This window comes from Equus asinus, chromosome 23 (genome assembly GCF_041296235.1).
Source record: "Equus asinus isolate D_3611 breed Donkey chromosome 23, EquAss-T2T_v2, whole genome shotgun sequence".
Taxonomy (NCBI): domain Eukaryota; kingdom Metazoa; phylum Chordata; class Mammalia; order Perissodactyla; family Equidae; genus Equus; species Equus asinus.
This window is the reverse complement of record NC_091812.1, coordinates 15,171,906-15,196,561: the sequence shown is the minus strand read 5'-3', so window position 1 is coordinate 15,196,561 and position 24,656 is coordinate 15,171,906. Positions and strand designations below refer to the sequence as shown.

The 24,656-nt window shown below is 40.0% G+C and overlaps 1 protein-coding gene across 7 annotated transcripts in view; it reads right to left on the bottom strand.

Annotated features, from left to right (window-relative positions):
- Positions 1-24,656, bottom strand: part of FANCC (FA complementation group C) — a 253,228-nt gene that overhangs the window by 143,633 nt on the left and 84,939 nt on the right. For all 7 annotated transcript variants that reach the window (XR_011497288.1, XM_044756963.2, XM_070495591.1 and 4 more), the window contains 3 exons: positions 19,947-20,188; positions 17,742-17,826; positions 12,452-12,546 (listed from right to left, as the gene is read on the bottom strand). Coding sequence is in view for 6 of the 7 variants with exons in the window: in XM_044756963.2 (XP_044612898.1) it covers positions 12,452-12,546; positions 17,742-17,826; positions 19,947-20,111 (345 nt within the window). In the remaining variant the exon portion in view is untranslated. The remainder of the gene's footprint in view (positions 1-12,451; positions 12,547-17,741; positions 17,827-19,946; positions 20,189-24,656) is intronic.

Genomic DNA, 24,656 nt, shown 5'->3' with positions numbered 1-24,656 from the left:
GTCTCTAAATATTATGCTTAGAGGTATATATGACACAAAGAAAGTATATTTCAATTATAAATAAGAATGCTAGAAGTTTCCCAGTTTTTCTAAGAAAAATAATATAATTTATATTCAAGGAGAAGTAAATGACCCATATGTTTTAACGTTTGTGTCTAATTCTCACCTTGTTCTTTCTCACAGAAGCCAAGAAAGGAAACAAGGTCCCATTCGAATGCATCCAAACTTGTATTTGGACAAAATTCTAAATTATTAAATTTAATTTTATCCTTTCAGCAGCTTATTTTGTACCTGCTGTGAGCTAGAAATACAATGCTGAACAAACCAGACACAGCCCAATTCTGTGGAATTTAATATCTAGTAAGCTGACAAATACTGCTTATATAGTTGCTTCCCTAATTATTTAAGTAAATAAAATTCTTTCTAAGTATTTAATTAAAAAATCAATGAAAGTGGTTTTTCAAGGTCACAATGAAGAAAATTCATTTCAACTCCAACGGAGTACAGAAATTTCTCCTCTAGAAACCTGGCCTTCTACAAGGCTCTTGCATCCATGGGTATCTGCTCAAGTTGGCATTTTCCAAGTGCCCCAGCAAAGGGGCTGGCTCTGGTTCACAGGCTCCTGCCAGTTCCACAGCCTGAACCAGGGTCTTTCTGCCTATTACCTGATGCCCAAGTGGCCAAGACTCCTCCCAGGTCCGTTGACATATGGTGCTGGGTTCCACAGAGGCACTTCTGTTCACGGATAGAGTCAAATTATAGACATTAAGGAGGGACAAAAACGAGGGACATCTTATGCCACCACAACACTGCCGTCACTCTTCAAGGACGCCTTCTTCAATACACATCTTCCATGACGAGTGGTGGTGGAAAAACAACTATGAATCAAGTAGGAACCAAAGCAACTTTTAAGAAACTTAAGTATTTTGTTAAATTCACTATTTATTCATAGTATCCTTTGAATAAATATGACTTCATCCCTTGCCTTGCCCCTGAATTTCACCTTGTCTCTGCTGTCTTTCACCAATCACGCTCAGAAAATATGCTATTTTCCCTTTTAAACTACTGTTCAAACTTTGACAATAATTCTTTCCCTAGGTTTTCAACATCCCAGCTGGGCCAGGTTAGCATTTTAAAACCCCAAACAGCACAAAAACAAATAACAACAGAAATTACCAACGGCGTATTTTTTTCTTTCTCTATTGCCTTTTTTATAGACCCATTGATCGTTCAGTAGTAATTTTTGTTTAATCACCACATATCTGTGAATTTCCTAGCTTTTCCCTGTAACTGATTTCTAGTTTTATACCATTGTGGTCAGAAAAGATGGCTGATACGATTTCAATCTTCTTAAATTTATTAAGACATGTTTTGTGGCATAACATATGATCTGCCCTGGAGAACGTTGCATGTGCATGTGAGAAGAATATATATTCTGCTGCTTTTGGATGGAATGTTCTATATCTATCAAGTTCACATGGTCCAATGTGTCATTTAAAGCCAATGTTTTCTTACTGGTTTTCTGTCTGGATGATCTGTCCATCGATGTAAGTGGCGTATTCCAGTCCCCTACTATTATTGCATTGCTATCTATTTCTCCCTTTAAGTGTGTTAATATTTGCTTTATACATGTAGGTGCTCCTATGTTGGGTGCATAATACTTACAAATATTATATCCTCTTGTTGTACTGATCCCTTTATCATCATGTATTGCCCTTCTTTGTTTTTTATTACATACTTTGTTTTAAAGTTTGTTTTGTCTGAAATAAGTACAGCTACCTCAGCTTTCTCTTGATATCCATTTGCATGGAAGATCTTTTTCCATCCCTTCACTTTCAGTCTGTGAATGTCCCTACAACTGAAATGAATATCTTGTAGGCAGCATATAGATGGATCTTGTTTTTTTTATCATTCAGCCACTCTATGTCTTTTGATTGGAGAATTCAGTCTGTTTACATCTAAAGTAATTATTGATTGGTATGTACTTATTGCCATTTGTTAACAGTTTTCTGGCCGTTGTGTATTCTTCTCTATTCCCTTCTTCTTCTCTTGTTCTCTTCCTTTGTGATTTGATGACTTTCTTTAGTGGTGTCCTCAGATCCCTTTCTCATTATCTCTTGTGTATCTACTATAGGTTTTTGCTATGTGGTTTACCGTGAGGCTTACATAGTATAACCTATATTTATAACAGTCTATTTTAAGTTGATAACTTAAGTTTGAATGCATTCTAAAACTCTACAGTTTTACTCCCACTTCCCCATGTTTTATGTTTTTGATGTCACATTTTAACCCTTATTATCATGTGTATCCCTTAACTAATTATTGTAGTTATAGTTATTTTTACTACTTTTGTCTTTCAACCTTTATACTAGTTTTATAAATAGTTAATCCACTACCTTTACTATATATTTACTATTACTAGTGAGATTTATACTTTCATATGTTTTCCTTTTACTAATTAGCACCCTTTCTTTTCAGTTTAAAGTAATCTAATATTTTTTGTAAGGCCAGTTTAGTGGTGATGAACTCCTTTAACTTTTCCTTGTCTAGAAAGCTCTTTATCTCTCCTTCAAGTCTAAATAATTTTACTGGATATAGTATTCTTGCTTGGAAGGTTTTTCTTTCAGCGTTTTGAGTATCTTGCCACTGCCTTCTGACCTGCAAAGTTTCTGCTAAGAAATCTGCTCACAGTCTTGTGCGTGTTCCCTTGTACGCAATAAGTTGTTTTTCTCTTACCGGTTTTAAGACTCTCTCTGTTTATCTTTAACTTTTGACATTTTAATTATAATGTGTCTCAAGGTGGGTTTCTTTAGGTTCCTCATTTTTGGATCTCTCTGGGCTTCCAGGATCTGGATATCTTTTTCTTTTCTCAAGTTAGGGAAGTTTTCAGTCATTATTTCTTCAAATAAGTTTTCTGCCCCTTTCTCTCTCTCTTTTCCTTCTGGGACCCCTGTAATGCAAATGTTAGTCCACTTGATGTTGCCCCATAAGTCCCTTAAGCTATCCTCACTTTTGTGAATTCTTCTTTCTTTCTGCTGCCCTGCTGGGGTGAGTTCCACGCCCTGTCTCCAAGATCACTGATCCTTTCTTCTGCTTCATCTAAGAGGGGTTCTTGCTATTTGAGCACTTCTGGTGTATTTTTCAGTTCAGCTATTGTATTCTTCAACTCTGTGACTTCTGTTTGGTATTTTCTTATATTTTCTGTCTCTTTGTTGAAGTTCTCACTGTGTTTATCCATTCTTCTCTTGAGTTCAGTGAGCATCTTTATGATAAGTAATTAACCTGACAAACACTTCGAAATAATTATCTCCATTTCATTAAGGTTTTGTCCTGAGGTTTTATCTTGTTCTTTTGTTTGAAATATATTCCTTTGTTTCCTCATTTTGCTTTACTCTCTGTTTGTTTCTACACATTAGATGAAAGAGTTACCTCTCCCAGTCTTGAAGGAGTGGCCTCTTGTAGGAGATGAACATTATTTTTATTTTCTTTTTTTGAGGAAGATTAGCCCTGAGCTAACTGCTGTCAATCCTCCTCTTTTTGCTGAGGAAGACTGGCCCTGAGCTAACATGCATGCCCATCTTCCTCTACTTTATATGTGGGACGCCTACCACAGCATGGTGTGCCAAGTGGTGCCATGTCTGCACCCGGGATCCGAACCGGCGAACCCCGGGCCACTGAGAAGTGGAACATGCGCAGTTAACCGCTGCACCACTGGGCCGGCACCTGAACCTTATTTTCAACACTGTCATTGCTCTTGGTTGTCTCTCAGACCTTTGCGATTGCTGAGGCGGCCTATTTTATTTTTAATAGCTCCCAGCTGTTGAGGGTATTCCAAGACCTGTCAGTGTCCCAAAGGGAGGGATCTGAGTCAGTACCTAGTTTCAGGCTGACTGGAGGCCAGACTCTCAGTCAGCAGCTTTAAGTATGCAAATATATAGAGTCCTGCAGACTGCGATGGTACACGCTGCTGGCCTCCAGACGGGGTGATCTAAAGATATCCCCCGGGGAACAGTTGCAACAGTTGGGGCTCCAGATAAGTGTATAAGGTCCTTTCTGGGAGATACCAGTGAGCTGTATAGCAAGGCAGAGGGAAAGCGTAAAGATGGCGACCCCCAGCCTACGTTCCCTGAGAGCACCTCCCCAGGCCTCTAGATGTGTGTCAAACCTGAAGCCTGCCTCTCAGGCTGAAGTTCCAGGACAAGTAAATAGGCCTCTTTCACAGAAAGACTGGGTGTGTTTCAGTCTGCTGTCTGTGCAGTGCCCAGGGAGTGGTAGCCTGCCAAGAACTATCTCTGATTGTTACAGGCCCATGGGACCCAGAAACACAAAGCCCCCTGGCCGTCAGAGCCAGGGAATCAAGGGGTGTCCCCTGTGTGACAGCCGCAAACACCGGGGTACCAGACGTAAAAACTAGGGGCAGCAGACATGTGTAAGAGCTCCACTCTGAGAGATACTGGTGCTCTGCAGTGCGGTAGAGAGAGTGTGAAGATGGCGCTGGCCTTCTGAGGTCTCTGGAAAGGTTACAGTGCCCTGAGATGTGTGTTCAATTAGAAGCCTGCCCTCGGGCTGCAGCTATGAGGATAAGCTTATAGGCCTCTTTCACAGAAGAGTGAGCTCCTGGGTCCATTGCCTCTTGCTGTGCCCTGAGGGTGGCAGCTGCTTAAGAATTCTCTTTTCTTTGGTTATAGTCCTGTGGGACCCACAAGTGGAAGCTCTGCTGGCCTCCAGAGACAGGTGATACAGAGGTGTGCCCTGGCAGCAGTTGCAAAATTCAGAGCATCAGACTAGGGCATAAGCTCCTTTCTGGGAGACACTGGCAAGTTGGAGTGAGACAAAGGGAGAATACAAGGATTGCATCCAGCGGCCTCTGTCCCCAGAGTGCACTTCTGTAGGCCTCTAGGTGTGGCCTGCAGGCCGAAGCTCCAGGGCATGCAAAAACGCCTCTTTCTCAGAAGGACTGGGAGTGTGTTTCAGTCCGTTGCATGCCCTGGGGGCGGTAGTCTCCAAGAATGGTCTCTCTCTAATTGTTAAGTCCCATGAGACCCAGGGACGCAAGCCCACTCCCCCACTCCAGAGCCAGGAGCTCAAGGGGTGTCCCCTGGGCTGCATCTGCAGAAACTGGGGCACCAGATGTAAAAAAACCGGGCACCAGGGGCTGGCCCCGTGGCCAAGTGGTTGAGTTCGTGCACTCCGCTGCAGGCAGCCCAGTATTTCGTTGGTTTGAATCCTGGGCGCGGACATGGCACTGCTCATCAAACCACGCTGAGGCGGCGTCCCACATGCCACAACTAGAAGGACCCACAATGAAGAATATACAACTATGTACTGGGGGGCTTTGGGGAGAAAAAGGAAAAAAATAAAAAATCTTTAAAAAAAATGTTTAAAAAAAAAAAAAACCGGGCACCAGACCTATGTACAAGCTCCCCTCTGGGAGACACTGGCAGTGTGGAGCATGGCAGAGGGATAGCATGAAGATGGTCCCTGCTGAGGAAAAAATAAAATAAAATAAAACTGCAGAATGACTGTTTATTAGATTTCAATACAGAGAAAAAATAGGGGAGAATAAAGGAACAATAAATTAACTCTCCTATTTTTCTTTGCCTGAATGTTGGGATAAGATCATCATATACATTTAGAGGCAGAAAGCCCTTGTTATCTTAGGGACAGCAAGTTTAACATACAGTGTTATAATATAATGCCTTTTTTCTCCAAACCAAAAATCACAATGTATGCTATATCTACCAGACAAAATGTTTGAAATTTTAACTTTTCCCCCAAACCAGAGCCATTCAGTTCTATACCTTTGTACCAACCTGACATGGTCCAAAAGAGCCTGAGCTTCAAAGTCACTCAGATCTGGGTTTGAATTGCAGCCCCATCACTTATTAGTTGTATAATTTTGAACAAGCTACTTAATTTCTCTCTGTTTCCACTTCCTCATCCATTAAAGTGGGGCCAATAAAACTTCCTCGTCAGGGTTGCTGTGAGGCTTATATGAGACCATCTATGAGAAGTACCTAGTACAAGGCCTGCCCCTTAGGAAAGGCTCACTCCTTCACCTCACTGTGCTCTCTTCATGTGCAGCACTGGCAGACACATAAGAGATACACTAAAATCCCAGAAAGGCTATTTATGAAAAAAATGGTACTCTAAAAACTAAAAGGATTAATGATATAAAAGTAAAATATTTAGTATCTAATAGGGCACACATCCATCAAAGTGCACAAAGGGCAAAGAAAAATCATGAGATCAGTATATAAAACAGATAAAGAGAAGCAGGAGAGACATTCTGATGGAGAAAACAAATGACAAGGGAAAAGAGTGTCTTCGGTGGATGGAAGCCTATAAAACGACAATAAGAAGGAGAAGCAAAAACAAGATCAGATGCTCAGTCCTAGGTACCACACTCCAAAACAGATTTAAAAAAAAAAACCCACACAAATGATAAGTTCTACTACTGTGAAAAGGAGTGAAGCGGAGCCAGTGTAGAGGAAGATCCCCCGGACAGTCCCGCAGAGACCTCTCGGTGCAGCGGCCTTGGGGCTGCTCCTAGGCAGGGCTGCGATGCAAGAGGCAGCACGCTCAGCACAGAGCAGCTTCCCACGCAGACTCACACCGGCCAAACCTGCAGGAAATGATGGGCAGCTCAGAAGAGCAACTGACTGATAACAACAAGAGGGATATTTTCCACTGAAGAAGAGTACTCAGGGTTTACTCTTCAGGGTATGAGAAATACCAATTTTAAAAACTGGTAAAAATTAATATGGGTAAAAATCAAAATACCATTTGGTCATTCAACAATAATCATATATCCAACAAATATTTATTGAGCACTGACAGTATATGACAGACACAAAGCTAGATAAGCTTGGGCTGCAAGGATGCTATGACACTGTCCCTGCCCTTGAATGTGGTAAAAGATGCTATAATATGATTCCTTTCAGTGTTGAAAGGCTGAGAAATGTAGAAAATGTGCAGACAGAGCAATTCTACTTAGGGTGCACTAGAGAAAGGAAAGGGACAAATGAGCTAGACTTTTGAAATTATCTTTCAAACATGAGCTTTTTAGAAAAACAAGGGTAAAAAACCATTCAGAGGACAAGGAATGTGCAAAGTACAAATCCATGAATATGTCTGCCATATATAGAGCCAAGGTGGTAAGATCCTGGATTACCTTCATGGTATGTAGGGTGCAGAGGACGGGAAATGGAGGGACATGAGGACTGAGAAAAAGCTGAGAGAAGCTGCATATACCAAGGCAGCATGGATTTTTATCAATTAGACTACTAGTTCCAAATTTGGGACTCTGCACTCCAACTTGCACACAAGATAATCCCCTGAGATGTGAAGAAAATATTAGAACTTTTATATATAAGAAGAAATTAAGGGGCCAGCCCAGCGGCACAGCGGTCAAGTTCACACGTTCCACTTCGGCGGCCCAGGGGTTCACCGGTTCAGATCCCAGGTGCGGACATGGCACGGCTTGGCAAGCCATGCTGTGGTAGGCATCCCACATATAAAATAGAGGAAGATGGGCACGGATGTTAGCTCAGGGCCAGTCTTCCTCAGCAAAAAGAGGAGGATTGGCAGATATTAGCTCAGGGCTAATCTCCCTCAAAGAAAAAAAAAAAGAAGAAATTAAGCTTTAGTAATATTTCATAAATGTATCAATGCTGCAGCCTCACTCAGTCTACATATAAGATGACCATGTGTCACAAACTGCCCAAGCAGTATCTTGAGGAAAGAGTAGGGGTTCCGTTACACACATGGATCCCTCAGGCTTTCATTCACTTTCAACATATGTGTTACAGTTTCTAAGGGACCAGCAAGGAAGACGTACTGATTATACTGTCTAACTAAAGTAACCATCAAATGGACACATGGCTTAAACAGATTCTTGCAAAGAAGTCAGAGATTAAAGACAATACTATGAATGCAACATAAGTACACAACTAGTTAATGGCATGGCTGACATTTCTGCTCTCACTGTGAGCTATTCGTCAGCCTCATTAAGAGGTTAAGCTAATAAGAGATTGGCAAAAATTTTTCAAAATTATCAAGAAGATCATTTGAATAATGAATTTATAGACTTCATCAGTCATTCATTCACTGAAAATTTTACAGCGCCAGGTACTGTTCAATTTGCTAACAGTAAACGAAGCTGATAAAAATCAATTTTGCCCTAAGGGTATAGTAGCCACTGAAAGTCTCACTAAATTGATTGATTACAATGCCAATCAAAATCCCAACAAGTTATTTTGTTTTTTGATGAAACTTGACAAGCAGATTCTAAAATTTAGGTAATGGTAATGCTAAGTTCCATTATCCGCCAAGACTGTCTTGATAAAGAAGAAGAAAATGGAAAGACTGCCCCCTGGATAGCAAGACTCTTACAAGGCCACATTAATGAAGACAATGTAGCACTAGCATAAAGACAGTGTTTTAGCCAGGGGTCTCCAGAGAAACAGAACCAATAGGAGGTTATATCTATACACATAAAGAGATTTATTATGAGGAATTGGCTCAGCAATGATGGAGGTAAGCAAATCCCAAGATCTTCAGAGTGAGTTGGCCAGCCCAGGAGAGCTGACGGTTTAGTTCTAGTCCAAATTTGAAGGCCTGAAACAAGGGAAGTCAATGGTGTAGTTCCAGTCTGAAGGCTGGCAGTCTCAAGACCCAGGAAGATCCAACGTCTTAAGTTTGAGTCTAAAGGCAGGAAAAAAGCTTATGTCCTAGTGCAAAGGCTATTAGGCAGGAGGAATTCTCTCTCACTCATGGGAGGGTTCAGCTTTTTTGTTCTATTCAAGCCTTCAACTAACTGGATGAGCCACACACATTAGGGAGGTTGATCTGCTTCACTCAGTCTATGCATTTAAAATGTTAATCTCATCCAAACACACCCTCACTGAAACATCCAGAATAATGTTTGGCCAAATATTCGGGCACCTCATGGTCAAGTCGACACACAACATTAAGCATCACAGACACTGAAATCAATAGAGAGATTCTGGATCATACCCGCACAGACAAAGACACTTGATTCATGATGAAGGCAGCACCACAGATCAGTGAGGAAAGGACTTTTCAATAAAGGCTTTGGGACAACGGAGTAGCCATACGGGAGCATGTGCAATTGATTCATAAACCAACAACCACCTTCTGTCTTGCTGCATTCATGGTTAACATTATACCATCATGTAGGTACTGATTTGTGACAGGTACATGTAACTAGCTTTAGATTGCTAAAAGTTAAACAATACTATTCCTATACATCTTTTTACCAGTTAATACTCCAGGCTTGCCTAGTACAACAAGCAGCGAAACTGCTTTCCCAATCTCCTATATCCTCAACTCTCTACTAGCACTTTCTTCTCAGAATAAAGCATATTCAAGACTTTCTCAATTTCAATCAACTCAACTCTATGATCTAGTCTGGCTTCCACCTCCTCTCTCCTTCCTTCACTGCCAAGTTTCTTCAAAGAGTAACCAAAGTTTATCATCTCTGCTTCCTCACCTCCTCATCCACTCCTCAATCTGCGGCAAGCCGGCTCCTTCCCTCCTCCTCCCACTAAATCTATTCTCACCAAGGTCCTTCCTCCTCGTGGCTAAATCAAAGTGCTGCTTCTCAGTCCTTCCCCTGCTTTATGATCTGCAGCTGCCCTGTCTAATCCAGCAATTGCCAGCCACACGTGGCTACTGAGCACTTCAAAGGTAGTTAAGTACAATGAAGGAAGTGGATTTTTAATTATTTAAATTTTAATTAAATTTGAATTTAAAAACTGACACTTGATTCATGTGTAAGTCTCTCTGGAACAATATGGCTATGTGAACCTACTTTTTCAACTGCAAATTTTATGAAATCTAAATACAAATCAACAATTTACCCTGAAATCAAGCATCTGAGTTAAGGGGTAGTAGATGTAAGTGTAACATACACTCAATTTCAATGACTGACTGTGAAAAAAGATCAAAACAATCTCAACAGGAATTTTTAAATTGATTATATGTTGAAACAAAAGTGTTTTGGATATATTGGGTTAAATAAAATATATTGTTAAAATTAATTTCACCTATTTCTTTCTACATTTCTTAAAGCAGCTACTGGAGAACTTAAAATCATCTATATAGTATGTATTTTACTTCTATTGGATAGAGCAGTGCTACAGCATTAAATATGAATGACTACTCATTTTTTCCAAAAACACTGCTGCTTTTCTCCTTCTACTTCTTGATCCCCTCATTTTAGTCTGCAGTGTGGCTCATTCTTCTGCTCACTCCATAAATGCAAGTGCTTCCCAAGGCTGTCCCTTAGGCCCCATACCCTCCCCACACTAGGTGCTATCTCTGGGTGATGGATCTCACCCTTACCCAAGGCTTCCACTGTTTCCCTACCCTGAGGACTGTCAACCCTGTACGTGCAAATCCGCTCGCCCTCCTGAGAAAGTGATGTTCAACTCTATCTACACCTAAGTGTATCGGCATGTAATGTGTCATTACTTCTTGTGGAGATTTACCTCATCAATATCATAAATCTGGCACCTCTTCTCTATTTCATTCGGGCCCTCATGATTTCTCTTCTTTATCACAATAGTTTCCAAAGTGCTATCCGTGCCCCCTTCCAAATCAACTTCCTTTTGCTGTTAAGTTTCTAAAACTCACACCTGGTCACATGATTTCTCTGTTTAAAACACTTTGGTGGTTTCCCCACTGCCTTCAAGATAAAACAAAAACTTGTTATAATCATACATAAGACTTTATGCTTCACCATCAACCCTACAAAACCCCAAGCTCAGGCACATCTAAGCACCTGCAGGTCCCTGAACACAACATTTGCTTCCCACCACCATGCTTTGCACATGCTCATTCTGCTGACAGGAGTATCTCTCCTAAAACTCTATGCCTGCTCTCTTAGTCATCCTCCAAAGCTCAGCTGATATACCACCTCCTCCAGAAAACATCTCCAAACCCCAAGTCTGAGCAAGCATCCCTCCCCTGTGCCACTACCACGCCTATCCACAGCTCCACCAACAGCCCAACCACACTGCCCTGGGACGATCTGGTTACCAGCCTCTGAAATCCCTGAAGGTGGGAATTAAGTGTTTTAACTTTATCTCCCTGTGCTATACTTAGTAAGTACCTAGGGACATAGGGACACAGTATTAAATAAGGGAAACTCATAAAATAAAATGCAAGGCTAGAAATTTTAAAACAGGCTAATAAAATCATGAGTTAAATGAAGAAAGTTAACCCAATCACTCTAAAAACACTTACTAGATGGCCTATTTCAGGACTTACTGAGCTAGCCAATAAAAAATATATCCTAAATAATCACTAAAATATCCAATATGCAACCATTTAAAAAGTTAAAGACTAAGTATATTATTCTATTTCTATAGTCTTGTCCTTCATACCTTTTCTTCTCTAATTCTACTTATCAGTTCCTGTCTTCAGCTCCTTACATTAACCATCCTTCTAATTAAATTTTGCATTCTTTCCTTCCCTCACCCAATCCTTTGCACTTCTATTGTCCCTTCAATTCTTCTTCTAACCCAACAGAAAAATACTCATACTATCATCTCTGTCAGCAATTCTGTATTAAACAAAGAAAAGTTAAAAAGCAGTGAGTGGAGTGATATCACCAGTCAGACTGACAGACAAAACCATACCATTTGATGTGGGTGGTGACTTCCTAACACTAAGCGGCTAATGTGAACCACATGCACACTGATGGAGTCTGACGGGCATGAGTGAGTCCTGGGGTTACTGCAGCAGGACAGTGAGGGGAAGAGAAAAGAACAGGCAACTTGGTGGTGGTGAGGGCAGCCACAGCCCAGCCTTACAACATTGTCCAACTTAAGCCCGCCCTGCAAGAGGAGGCAGGAACAGATGGGGAATTCAGGAAGCTGTCAGCTCTCTGGTCTGGCACAGCTGGGTAACCCATCTGACGGTGTAAAGGCAGCAGGAGCCAACTAGCACCAGGGGCTAGTCTGAGCACACTGGCCCCAGTACCAACTGTAGGACACAAAAGAAAGACTGCTGCTCCCAGGGCACTTCTGAATTTTAGTTTTACTACAGAATAGATTCTGAGAGAGGCAGAGAAGTACTTGGAGAGGAATTATATGTATTTAAACCAGGTTGGTAGGGAGAAACAATTTTTTGAAGGAGAGCAATTGCTGGAAGGAAAGAGTGTACATTCTTTCAATTACCTGAAAGTAACTTTCTGAAACCACTCAACATTAGGTCTCGGGAAAGTTTGCCCTAAAGACCAATCTCTTACGGAATTCACGATCAAACAAAAATGAAATCTCGTGAATAATTTTACACCCAGCAAGATAACACGACAGCAAAGGATGTGTTTGAAAAAGTTCCTAAAACATCACAGAACTGGACTGCCAAAGCAGCACCCTGACCAGTTTAATTCAAAGCAGTGCAGGGCAAGAGCTCTTCTTACCCGTGTCCAGGAGTTAAGTTTTGAGTCTCCAGAATTCTGTGGTTCTTTGTTAATCAGACAACATAAGCACCATATTAGAATTTTTTGGCTTTCATCTGCAAAAAGGAAAACTAAAATGAGTAGGTTGTATCAATTAGAAAGAAAAGATAATCAGTATAAAAAATGTGTAAACACTATATATTAAAATATTTAATATATTTTAGGAAAACCCCAAACTACTAAGTTCACAGAATAAGCATCCAGGCCCACGTGTGAAACTTAACCTTCTGGAGTTTTTTCTTCTTGTGGGTTTGGGATCACTCATGCTTAGCCTTTGTGTGGTCAATTCCCTTTCTCTTACAGCAGCAATTTTTAAAGCCAAAGAGAATGACGGAAAGAACTAAAAGACCTGGGTTTTATTCAAGATTGGTTCTTGATTTTGCATTTCAACATTGTTAAGGCAACATAACTGCTACATGCAGCACTCAATACTTCTAATTCAATCTTTTAATTTTCTAATTTGCCAAAACACCTCACTTGTTAAAAATAAATTTAACAAAAAAGATTGTTTTAAAATATATTCTCTTTAGTACCAAATAGTTTGTATAAAATAGAAGCCCTTTACACGCTCCTTATTTTTACTCTAAAATGTAAAACTTTACTAAATATGTGATGTTAATGCTGACCTTTGAAATCTTACATTTGGTGGGAACACCTGCTTGGTGAGCCATTTTCTTTTTCCTCTTTTGTTAACTGAGTCTGTTGAAGTTAGAGGTTTTATAACGCAACTGAGAAGCAAAAATGAACCCTAAAAACTGAACACATCAGTACCCAAACCAGAGCCAAGCAACTGTGGATTTTCTCACAAGGCTGTGGAGGGAAGGCTGAGAAAACCCAGCACTGGCATGGCTCCTCCGCAGAGTCACCTGGGCCCTTTGCCTTGTGATCTTCTGCTATCTCACAAACAGCGTTTCTAAGGGCTTACCTAACAAGAAACAAGGAAAATACAAGCTACAGTAAGCTACCTCTGCATTTTTAAACACACCTCAAAGGACGCTACTAGCAAATTTAAACCCATTTTTCCCCCTTAACATCCATAAGCTTATGCTCTCCTAATAACTAACACCTCTGAATAAACTTTATCAAGAATTACTCTGAGGGATTTTCATTTTTTCCTAGTTCTTGTGAGCTCAAACACATCAGTGGCTTGTCTGAGATCGGCTTATTCAAGAATCATAGAATTTAACCTCTGAAGATCCTAGGGTTCTTCAGGTTGAACCAATGCCACTGATTAAAAATGTGATTGTTGCGCTTCCTGTTCTTTAAATATGAGAAGCAATTCTAACTATCTTCATGTCACAAGTGTGACAGACACATCCAATGATAGGCTTACATAAGCAGCTTGCCGTGTTAAAAAGAAAGCAACCTGTTGTATTTGCAAGAATCAGACACTGGCTACTAAAAAGAAAAAACAAGAAGCAGCAGCAGCAGAAGAAGCAGAAGAAAGAAAACATTAGTTCACAGAGCTTAAATCTAAAGGAATCCAAAAAGATGGGCGTTTTCCCCAGGTGTTGAGTGATTCTGCACATTTAATCCAATAAGTATTGTTTTTCATTTTTCTCTCAAAAAGAAAGAGCCAGAGAAACTTTCACCTAACCTTTAGGTGGTACCTTTCTTTGCCCAGAATCAATGCATTGAAATGCACTGCTAATGAGGTTGCTTTAGGGATTTAAGGATGTGAGCCATCACTTTTCATGAGTGCCACCAGCACTCTCTACCGGCAACAGCATCTGTCAGGCTCCTCTCTGGAGGCCAGACATTGGTGCTGGAGCATCCTGCAGGGCAGTTAAGCGAGACGGGAAACTGCTCGGGATTCATCATGGGGATAGTCACTGACAGCAGATCTTACTACAAATCAGGATTCTAAAAATGAACGGAAGAGAAAAGAATACACCAACATACATTTGCCACCTAATATTTTATTTTTTTGATATCTTGAACTGAAATTCCAAATGAAAGCTAAATTAATTCTTTAAACTTTAATTCTGTAGTTTAAGTGTGAAGGCAGCATTTTTCTAAGACAATACATATTTATTGTTTTACACTGCCAAGTTTGGGGGCAAATCATTACACAGCACCAGGTAGCAAATAGTGAGGAAGAGGGGTTATATCTGTTATGTTAATCACGAGGGCAGAGCTAGAACCAACAAGCCAGAACTCCAAGAAGATGAAGGCAGTAATTTCTTGCAGAGAACACCAATGAAGAAAAGGTGTTGTCTCCCTTTCTCTTATTTGTTTTTTTCTCTTCTCTTTGCAGTGTCTTTTCATTTCCAAATCCTTTCTCCTTCCTTATTATCCTTAATTCTGATCCTGTTCTCACTTAACATTATGGGAAACTTACTTCTTTCCTTGGTGGAAATTGTTTTGTTACAGTATTGAATTGTTACGGTAAATAATTTTACTGTATTTAAAAAGTAATTTTGATATTATAAAACCGTAAGAAAAGATCCTTTCCTAGAAGAAAGTGACCAACTAGTGAAACAACAGTGACAACATAGCCAAGATTTGGTTACTCATGGAGTTCTGTGCCCGTCAGCCTCCTCTATGAGCCCAGAACTAAAGGCAAGTCTCAAACAAGACACTGAAATTTAATGGACAGTTCAAAAGGGAACACAAGCATAGAAATAGAAAGAGATGGAGAATTTGTTTCTGATTGTCAGAAGAGCCCAATTTAATGGTGATAAGGTGCTAAGGAAAGATCACAGCCAGATACAAGTTTAAGGTCACAGGGATAAATCAGTCCAGTGTCTCTTTTACAAATAAGGAACCTGAGTCTCAGTGAGTTCGGTGGCTTGTCTTAGAAAATCTCATCTTACCCATTGTCCTCCAAGACTCAGCCCCAGCACGACCTCCACTGTGAAACTTTCCTTCCCCTCAGCTCCTCGCTCAGAGTTCCACAACACCAACCATGCCCCTGAGTTCAGCTGATCATCTTAGGGCTCTTTTCTCCCTGACCGGAAGCTGCCAGTGGGCAGAAATCGTGAGGCAGGCATACCAAAACAACTTTCTAAACGTCTGTTCAGTAAATATATACATTCACGTGAAGCTGGCTGGTGGTAAAGCCAGGACTGAAACACTTCAACCAGAGGGTGTGATCCACAGGAGCAGATCATTACAACAACACGGGATTTAGAGGGCTGGGGTATTGGCTCCTATTATTTTAAGTGGTCTTTTCTGGTGAATATTAAGATTTTGAGTGTCTTCACTATTGTTAGATAAGTTATTGTGCTCAAAATTTGACATATTTTCATTTTGACATTTCTTATTTTTATTACACTAGATATTTTTATGAATTAACATGTTTTCATAAGCTTCACAGTTTCTGGGGAAAGTGACTTATTTACTGTACCTCATAATTACCTATCCTGCAAGACTAGCATCAAGAACTCAATTAGATCCACCTTGCAATTGACAGAGAGTAGGCCCAGCACAAAGTGAGCAATGCCGCTCATTCAACTTCTTCGATTCTACAACACAAACTTTCCCACGTTTTAACAGTCCTGAATTAGGGATGTGTCTTACATCCACCCTATACACTTAAAGGGCATAATATTTCTTTTTTCTAAAAAGCAGTTATTCAGTCTATGAAGTATGTAACAATGGGTGGTACCTTTAATTGGAGAAAACTCCACAGTTTCTCTTCCTTTCTCCTGCCACCAGTATCATCAGGCCAGCTCAATATTTTTCAAACTTTTGATCATGACCCATCAGTAGGTTGTGAAATCAGTTTCGGATCATGAAGACCATTTTTAAAAAAGGATAGTGAATATGGCTGCACATAAAAATAAGCATACTTTTATGAAATGTGTGTATGTATCTGTGTGTAGAAGTGTATGTGTAAGAACGCATATGTACATACACACATGCACAGAAAATGTATTTCTGATCAAAGATGTCTGAGAAACACTGACCTAAATGAAACATACAAACTTAGGGCAGGTTGTAGCCCTGGTGGGCAAATACAGTGATGGCTTTGCCATTTTAGATCAAGAACTTGAACTAGCTGAGGGAGTCAAGGGAGGAGTCAACTCAAGTGGCAAGAGGAAGCAAGCGGCCTAAGTGGAGAGGAAGAGAGACAGATGAGGGTGGGGGTGGAGTGCATGAGTTTGAGGGTGTGTGGTGCACCCATGCCTGTACGTTGAAGGGACCAAATGTGGATGCTGTCGCTTCCTCACCAAGTTCATCCTTCTTAAAATGACTTATGACAGGCTAGGAAATAGAAATTGTATAATTCTTTAAAATATCAAAGGGGAAAATTCATTTTATTTTTTATTTTACTATCATTATATTATGCAACTAGTATTTGACTTTAAAAAATATGAAAAGTAAATATTACACTAGCTAAACTGTGCACCTTTGGATGTGCCTGCTCCACCCTATGCTAGGCCCTGGGACGAGAAAGAGAACTAAACCCACAGTTCCTGTTCTTGAGAGGCATTCAGTTTTCCAGGGCATCAGACAGGCAAACCAACAATTGTAAAGCAGTGTAGTAGGTGTTATAATGAAGAGAGACAACAAGCTATGGAGACACTAAGAGAGGTTCCTAACTCAGCCCCAGCAAGGCTATTTCAAAGAAGGCTTAAGAGGACAAGAGACGAGAACAGATTTCCAGGCAAAAAGAATTGCCTGTCAAGAGTCCTGACATCATGCACCTTCAGGCCCTCTTAGTAATCTGACCTGGCTACACTGCATGTGTTGTAGTTGTGGAGGATTCAACAGGAAATGAGGCTGGACAGGCAGGCAGGAGGTCAATGAAGTAACACCTTCCCGAAGCGTCCTCCAATTCCTCTTAACCACGGGTAAAACCAAAATGTCACCCCTAAATAATGGCACAGCCATGGCAGGACTCAGACTCTGAAGAATGATTTTACACATGGAAAACAGTATGCAAATTAATATGAATTTTGAAACAGAGATTATTTCATTATTATAATCACTTTACACTGAAATAAAAATGAAGTTATGATAACCATCTGAGAATTTCTGCTCTCTAATACAAGGAGTTTTATCTTCCTACAGATTTGCATGTGTATGTATGTGCATGCATGTGTATCCATACAAACATGCACAAACATATGGACAACAAAGGATGCTATTTTTGTAATGGAACAATGAATACAATTGATAAGTTGTTTTATGAAAAATAGGAGAAAGGTTTATAATTTAAAGCTCTGTATTTTGGTAAACAATGCAAAGATCAAAATTATTGTTAGAAGTTTGTATTTCAAGAGGACTTGCTTTGGATTCTTACCATATGCTAAGATAAAAGGATTCCGGCAAGTTTTTGCCAACAGTTGACCAATTGTGGGGAATCTTTCAATGACTGTATTTGAATCCTGTAAAAGAAAATTATGTTTTGGTGAGTAGAAGGACACTGTGCAACTCAGAAAGACTGAACTGACACTGCAAGTCGAAGGAGCTTGAATGCTTCTTGTTTAGTATGTATTTTAGAAAAGTAGGAAAAAAAGGATTAGAGAAGATCTTTAGGCAAGTAATTCAAATAAAGTTTAACGAGCAATAACCTTACTTCTTCCTTCAACCAGGTCACCAAAATTAAGATGTACAGTACATTTACATAAAATCAATTTTGTTACAAAATTAACTTTATTTTACTCGTACTTAACAGTCAGGAAAGGCTACTTTATTTAAAAATAACAAAGACTTTATAATAGTGAAAAAAACGTTATGGGTGATTAATATTATATAATCCCATTATCTTCATCCTGATTTTTTTTATTTTGACATAATAAGAGAGGTTCCTAACCTCTATTTCAAAGAAGGTTTAGGAGGATAAGAACTCGGGAACTAGTGAAAAAAAACACAAAAGCACGAACTCTATATGACTCCACTCATAGGTGGAAGTTAATATATTGACAATGAGATATGATCGGTGGTTACCAGGGAACGGGGGTGTGGGGGGAGGGCACAAAGGGGGAAGTGGTGTACCCACAACATGACTAACAAAAATGTACAACTGAAATCTCACACGGTTGTAATCTATCATAACATTAATAAAAAAATAAAAAAAAAGCAGCCAAAGCATAAAGATATCTATATCTGTTTATTACTATTTTGACCATATGCTAAATGACATCATACTTAGTCTACAACAACCTAAGACCTGAGACCCAAAAAAAGATCAACCAAATATAAAACAGCTTAACATTAAAAAATATACATGCTGTTGTACCATTGGCCCTTTTCCCACTTCTATACCTTTCGAGAAAGTTTAAAAATAAGACCGAACAGATAATGTGCACAAATGCTGAAACAGGCATTTCCTACTGCTGCAGCAATGAATTCCTCACATGTGTCTGAGCATCAAGGCCAGGCCTAGTCTTTGTGGGACCATTTTAAGGTCAAGTTACAAAAGTCTTATTACAAACAACAATTGTAAAAGTTAGTACTGGTTGTCTTGTTAGTTAGCATTGTATCTTTCCTTCCTGTTTCTAAAGACATAAGAACTGATATCACCATGAATTATTCTTCAAATTTCCTACTTGCTTCTTTGATTAAGGGAATAAACGTATAAGACGAGAACACCTAGGTTAAATGACAGTTTTGCTTTTCATTTTGAAATTAGAAAATAAATATAAAACAAATAACATTTTCATAATATGCTAACATTAATTCATAAAAACATCTATTGTAATAACAATAAGAAATCATGTCAAAATGAAAATACATCAAATTTTGAACACAGTAACTTATCTAACAATAGTGAAGACATTCAATATCTTAATATTCACCAGAAAAGACCACTTAAAATGTTTATAAGAAGAGATCTTAATATTTATCATCCCTTAGTAGAGCCCACTTTAGAATAGGGTTGAGGAAAGGGTAAGGATTTCAGCAAAATTATCAATATTTAAGAGATGCAAAGGCCTTTAAAAGAATCCCAATTATTACCTGACAACAAGTGTCAAACTTTTATTTATTTCATAACAACTTGGGGCTGGCCCCATGGCCGAGTGGTTAAGTTCATGCGCTCTGCTTCGGAGGCCCAGGGTTTGACCAGTTCAGATCCTGGGCGCAGACACGGTACCGCTCATCAGGCAATGCTGAGGCAGCGTCCCACATGCTACAACTAGAAGGACCCACAACTAAAATATACAACTATGTGCTGGGGGACTTTGGGGAGAAAGAAAAAAAAAGACAATTGGCAATAGATGTTAGCTCAGGTACCAATCTTTAAAAAAATAACAACTTGATTGGTCAGGAAGTCTCATGTGACAATATAGCTAATCAAGAAGAAAAGACTGAAGACACAATAAATCAGAGACTAGGAAATCATTTCTTGTCTGCATTACCTGGGAGTAATTTGTCTTTCTAATCCATCAATACATTAGGTCACTATCACAAGTCGCTGACTCTAAATAGCGTTCAGGCCTAGAGAAACTTGGTAAAGAGGCCCTGATGTCACAAAATAACCTCCCTATTTGGGTCCACTACTTACCATCTCTTTCAAGGCTTCATACATCTGCCTCAGGAACTCCTGAAACCGAGGCAGGTGAAGACAGGTGTCTTGCTGGGTTTCCACAGTGGAGGCCTGGTCCCATGTAGAAACCTTCTGCATCCAAAACTGGTAATCAGAAGAAAGGCCTACTGAGTCTTGAGCCATCTCAGGAAAGGGAAAAGGGGATGCACCTCCACAGTGGCCTGCCAAGCGCTGAGGGAGACAGTGAGCACGCAGCAAATCTATAAGGGGAAAAATGAAACATTTAAAAAGGGGCTTTTATTGGTGTCTTCACGATCCACTGAGGAGTGCAGGAAGAATGACAAGGGACTAAAATAGGAAGCCTTCTGGGGAGTCATCTTTGAACTATTTTAAAATGTGTCACCCAGCTGTAGCTCCAATTTTTACCATCTCCACTTTTATCGTGAGTAATATCATTACACTAAAGTCATTATACCTCTACAGGCACATGCTAATCATGTACAAAAAGCACAGCTGATAATACTTTATATCTTTCTAGGATTGAGCTATTTTTAAATTTTCTGAATATGAAGTTCATTTGAGTATTTTAATGTAATGGGAAATAAAAAACATCCACTGGTGTTTAATAATAGTCTGTGCCTAGGAAGTGTTTTTGAAGTTCTTATGTTTTTTATATGCATTCTGGCTTCTCACTTAGATGTAAAAAAAAAATCTCCAAGCATTACTGTCTAATGAATTTTCTTCCCAGTTTCTCTTCATTTCTTAGATAAAAGTAAAATAATTCATTCCACATGCATCGATGTGAACACTTTGCATACATAATTTAATTAAAGACTTCTGTATATGCTTGAGCTCCATTCACAAGAAGAAATCATATTTAGTAAAATATGTTGAACTCCAATTATTGAGATGTACTAGTCCTAAGTGACAGAAAATAAAACTCATAAACCTGCCTTAGCAGACCTAAAGCACACGGTAAAAAGAATAGTGAAGCTATGCAATGAGCGTGGGCCTCAGGCAGAGCGAGGGCAACACCCTCCAGGCGCCCCAGCAGTCCCAGCTCCGAGCCACGCCCCCTCGGCAGGCACCCCAGGCAGACGAGAGAGCGGCTGCTGCTCACAGGGGCCAGCTTCAGACTCCTGCTTCATGGGGCGGGGATGACACCAGCTATCTAAGTTCAAAGAACTACTCTGTAAGTGGTAAATGAGTTTAAATCTTCAGCAGCAACAATAAACAAATAAAATGCTCCCAATTAAATGCCAAAAACATTAACCAAGGAAGTTCTCATTACTAAACAGGAAAACAAAAAAATTTAAAAAGAGTGTACAATTTGGCTGCAGTGCAAAAAACCCTAGACCAGGAAGATGAAAGTTTTAAAATGATACTGAAAACTTAGTCTTGAAAAGGACCATATTAAAATAAAATAAAAAGCTTAAGAATGGAGGCAATACATGTATACTATCAAATGGCATAATAGCCAAAACTCTAGGCATTGTCCCTGATTCCTCCCTTTCTTTCATTGTTCTCTCATCCAAGCCATCACCAATACCTTCAATTCTACCTCAAAAATAAATATGTGATTTGATTTGACTTCATCCACTTCTTTCTAACTCCACTGCCACCATCCAACCCTATCTCTATCCATTTCTTTCCTAGAATCTTCTATCTGGTCCCATCTGCCCCTCTCCAATTCATTGTCTACAACAGCCAACAAAATTAACTTCCCCAAATGTAAACGAGACCTAGCACACTCCTGCTTAAAACGTCCCTTCAACAGCTTCCTCGGAAAGAAATCCCAAACCCCCGCAGAGAAGACACTAGCTCTACACCACCGTCCAAGCCCCCGCCAAATGCAGCTGCAGCACACCCTCTGCCTGCCATGTTGCCTCTCCCAGCCGACACGGTCCAGCCCAGAACCTGCCATCTGTTCTACCAACACACTAAACCCTTCCCTGCTTCCAGGCCTTTCTGCTGATTCCTCCACAACTCTTATCACATCAGTAACTACCCTGGGCACGCACTTTTCACTCAGTTACGGCTGCCTCCACTGGCATGTACATTCCCTGTCTTCCTAGACTTCAGCACATACCTGGCAAATACTCAATAAACACTGAATGAAGAAATGAATAATTCGTTGATATTTTTCAAAGTATAGTTCTAAGCTAAATGCCGTAATAAAATGCTTTTCCAGATATAGCAATTTAATTTTTAAAAGGTAACTCTGCAAAAAAAGAAAATTTTAAAGGTATTTTTATATTATCTATGTGAAATTTAATTATTAACATCCCATTTTAAAAATATAGTAATAATAGCTTATATATACATATACTTACTGTGCTCTTGGCAATATATGAAATGATTATGCATACTAGCTAATTTAATCCTCACAGCAACCCTATGAAATGGGTACAATTATCCTCATTTTACAGAGGCATAAAGCAATTATGTAATTGCCTAAAGTAAGATTATGTAAAAGCCCAAAGGAAGTAACTGCTAGTAAATAGCACAGCTAGGACTGTGTGATTTGAATGCAGGGAGTGTGGCTCTAAAGTCTGTGCCCTTAAACAAAGAAAGAAACTGAAGAAACAAATTGACGAATTTCTTATATATTTCATATGGCCCTAGATGCAGGTCAGTATAGATATTTGGGGACACTAAATTGAAGAACTTTTTGATATTAGAGACAAGAAACACTATTTTATTACAACAAAATTACAAACAACCTTTGGTTTACCAGTGGAAATGCATCTGATTGTTTGAAATGGAAAAGGCTTTAGGGATCATGTGGTAAAGTGGTCCTGGATGCTCTATTCCATAGCCTATCTAGGGGCGCGGGGTGAGGAGATGGTAGAGGCTGGGAAAAGAGTGGTGCCCCGGTTGTGATGGTAGCAATGGGGATGCTGCCGACATTTAGTGACTAGGAGTCAGGGATGCTGAACACACTGCAACGCGCTGGGATAGCAGCTCACAAAGAAAAATGAGATCTTCCCCCAAAGGCCAGTGATGCCCCTAGTGAGAAACACTGACCTAATCTGAAGACTCTGGAATGGCCATTCCATTGGTTTTGCCTGTTTAGCATTCCTTCTCTCTTCTTTCCGTTATACCATCTTACTTTTCCTTTAGGAAAGTACCTCTCCTCCATTCCCCAAGTCTTGGTTCTATTAATCAAGGCAACTGTACCTCAGCCAAGGGGTAGGATGCTGATTCAAGTTAGGCAAACTAGACTCTGCTGGAAATCTGAATCTTTAGTAGACTGACATAAGGGTGGAGTTAAGTTATTCAAAGACTGTCTTAGTCCAGATCCCTGGAGCATCCCTACATCACGTCCCCAACAAGGAATGGCTTTTCAGCCCTCTCTTTAATTCTGTCAGCTACCCAGGGACCTTCTAATAAATTTTTTTTTCTTAAATTAACCACTGTTGCTTTCCGTGATTTTCAATCAAAGAACACAAACTGATATAGTCTGATACTGATAGGGTGTATGACACAAACTGATACCAGCTAGTGGGCTACAGACAACAGACCTTTGGAGAAAGGAGGGGAACTTAGAACTATTACTGGGCTAAGTCATGGAAAACAGCAGTGAAAATTCTGTTCATATTAGGAAATTGGAAAGCACAAGTCCACGGAACGAAAGGGTAATATAGATCAATGAGGTATTGCCTGCATACAAGGACCCTGACTCATTATACTATTCTAGTAGGAATGGCCAAGTGAAAGGCACTATACTATCAAAAAAACAATGCCACACATTTGGTGATTTGCAGAGAACCCACGTCCCCAGCTGAGGGGCCAATGGAGCTTGATATCAGGCTATCACAAACATAATCAAATGGTGACTTCAACTCAAGCTGCACTTTCAGATGTGGGTCGTAACTGGAGCAAATTAATACCACCTTGGCATCTAAAATGCAGTTATATAGCTGGGAAATGCATTTCACCATTGGGATAAACTGAGGACATGAGAAAGCAGTTCACTTTCACCTGCCTCAGAGATACCTACTCAGGATACAGCATATTACACTAGACTACCAGAGTGAAGATATTAGGCTGATAGAATCTGGAGAGTAGGAAAATACAGGTGCCTTGCTTGTATTCCAGATGGTGGGATATAAACCCCATGAACATACAGGGCCTGCCACTGTTTCAGGAAGTTTCTTGTGATGCAATGGTCTGTGCCAAGTCAGGACATGCCCTTTAAAATGAGGATACACAAGAAACTAGTACCAGTGGTTGCCTCCACTGTAGAGGCCTGGGTAGCTGGATGATAAGTACAGGAAAGGAACTTAGGTTTTACTATACACCTTTCTGCACCTTTTCAATTTAACACCACGTACACTAATTACAGACTCAAAATTAATAATAATAAACAAAAAATAAAGTGAATGATAACCACTGTACCTTACACCTGTTGAGAGGCAAAATGCCTGGCTGAAATATTTGAGATTCTGAAGACAACATATATTACATGGGTTTTAGACCATTTATCTGCTTCTACCCATTTGTCTGGCAATGAGAAAATCTGGGTAGGCCCCATAGGAAAAACCACTGCACAACTTGTCCATGCTGAAGTGCTCTGCCACTGAGCTCATAAGACCCAGCAGATCCAGCGCTGTTTAAAGTGTGTGTGGAAGATCCGGATTCTGGGAAAAGCGTATGGCAGGCCTCAGTAACTGGACTGATCTTCCAAGCCACAAAGCCGGGTGTGCCCAGCAGCACTCTATCATC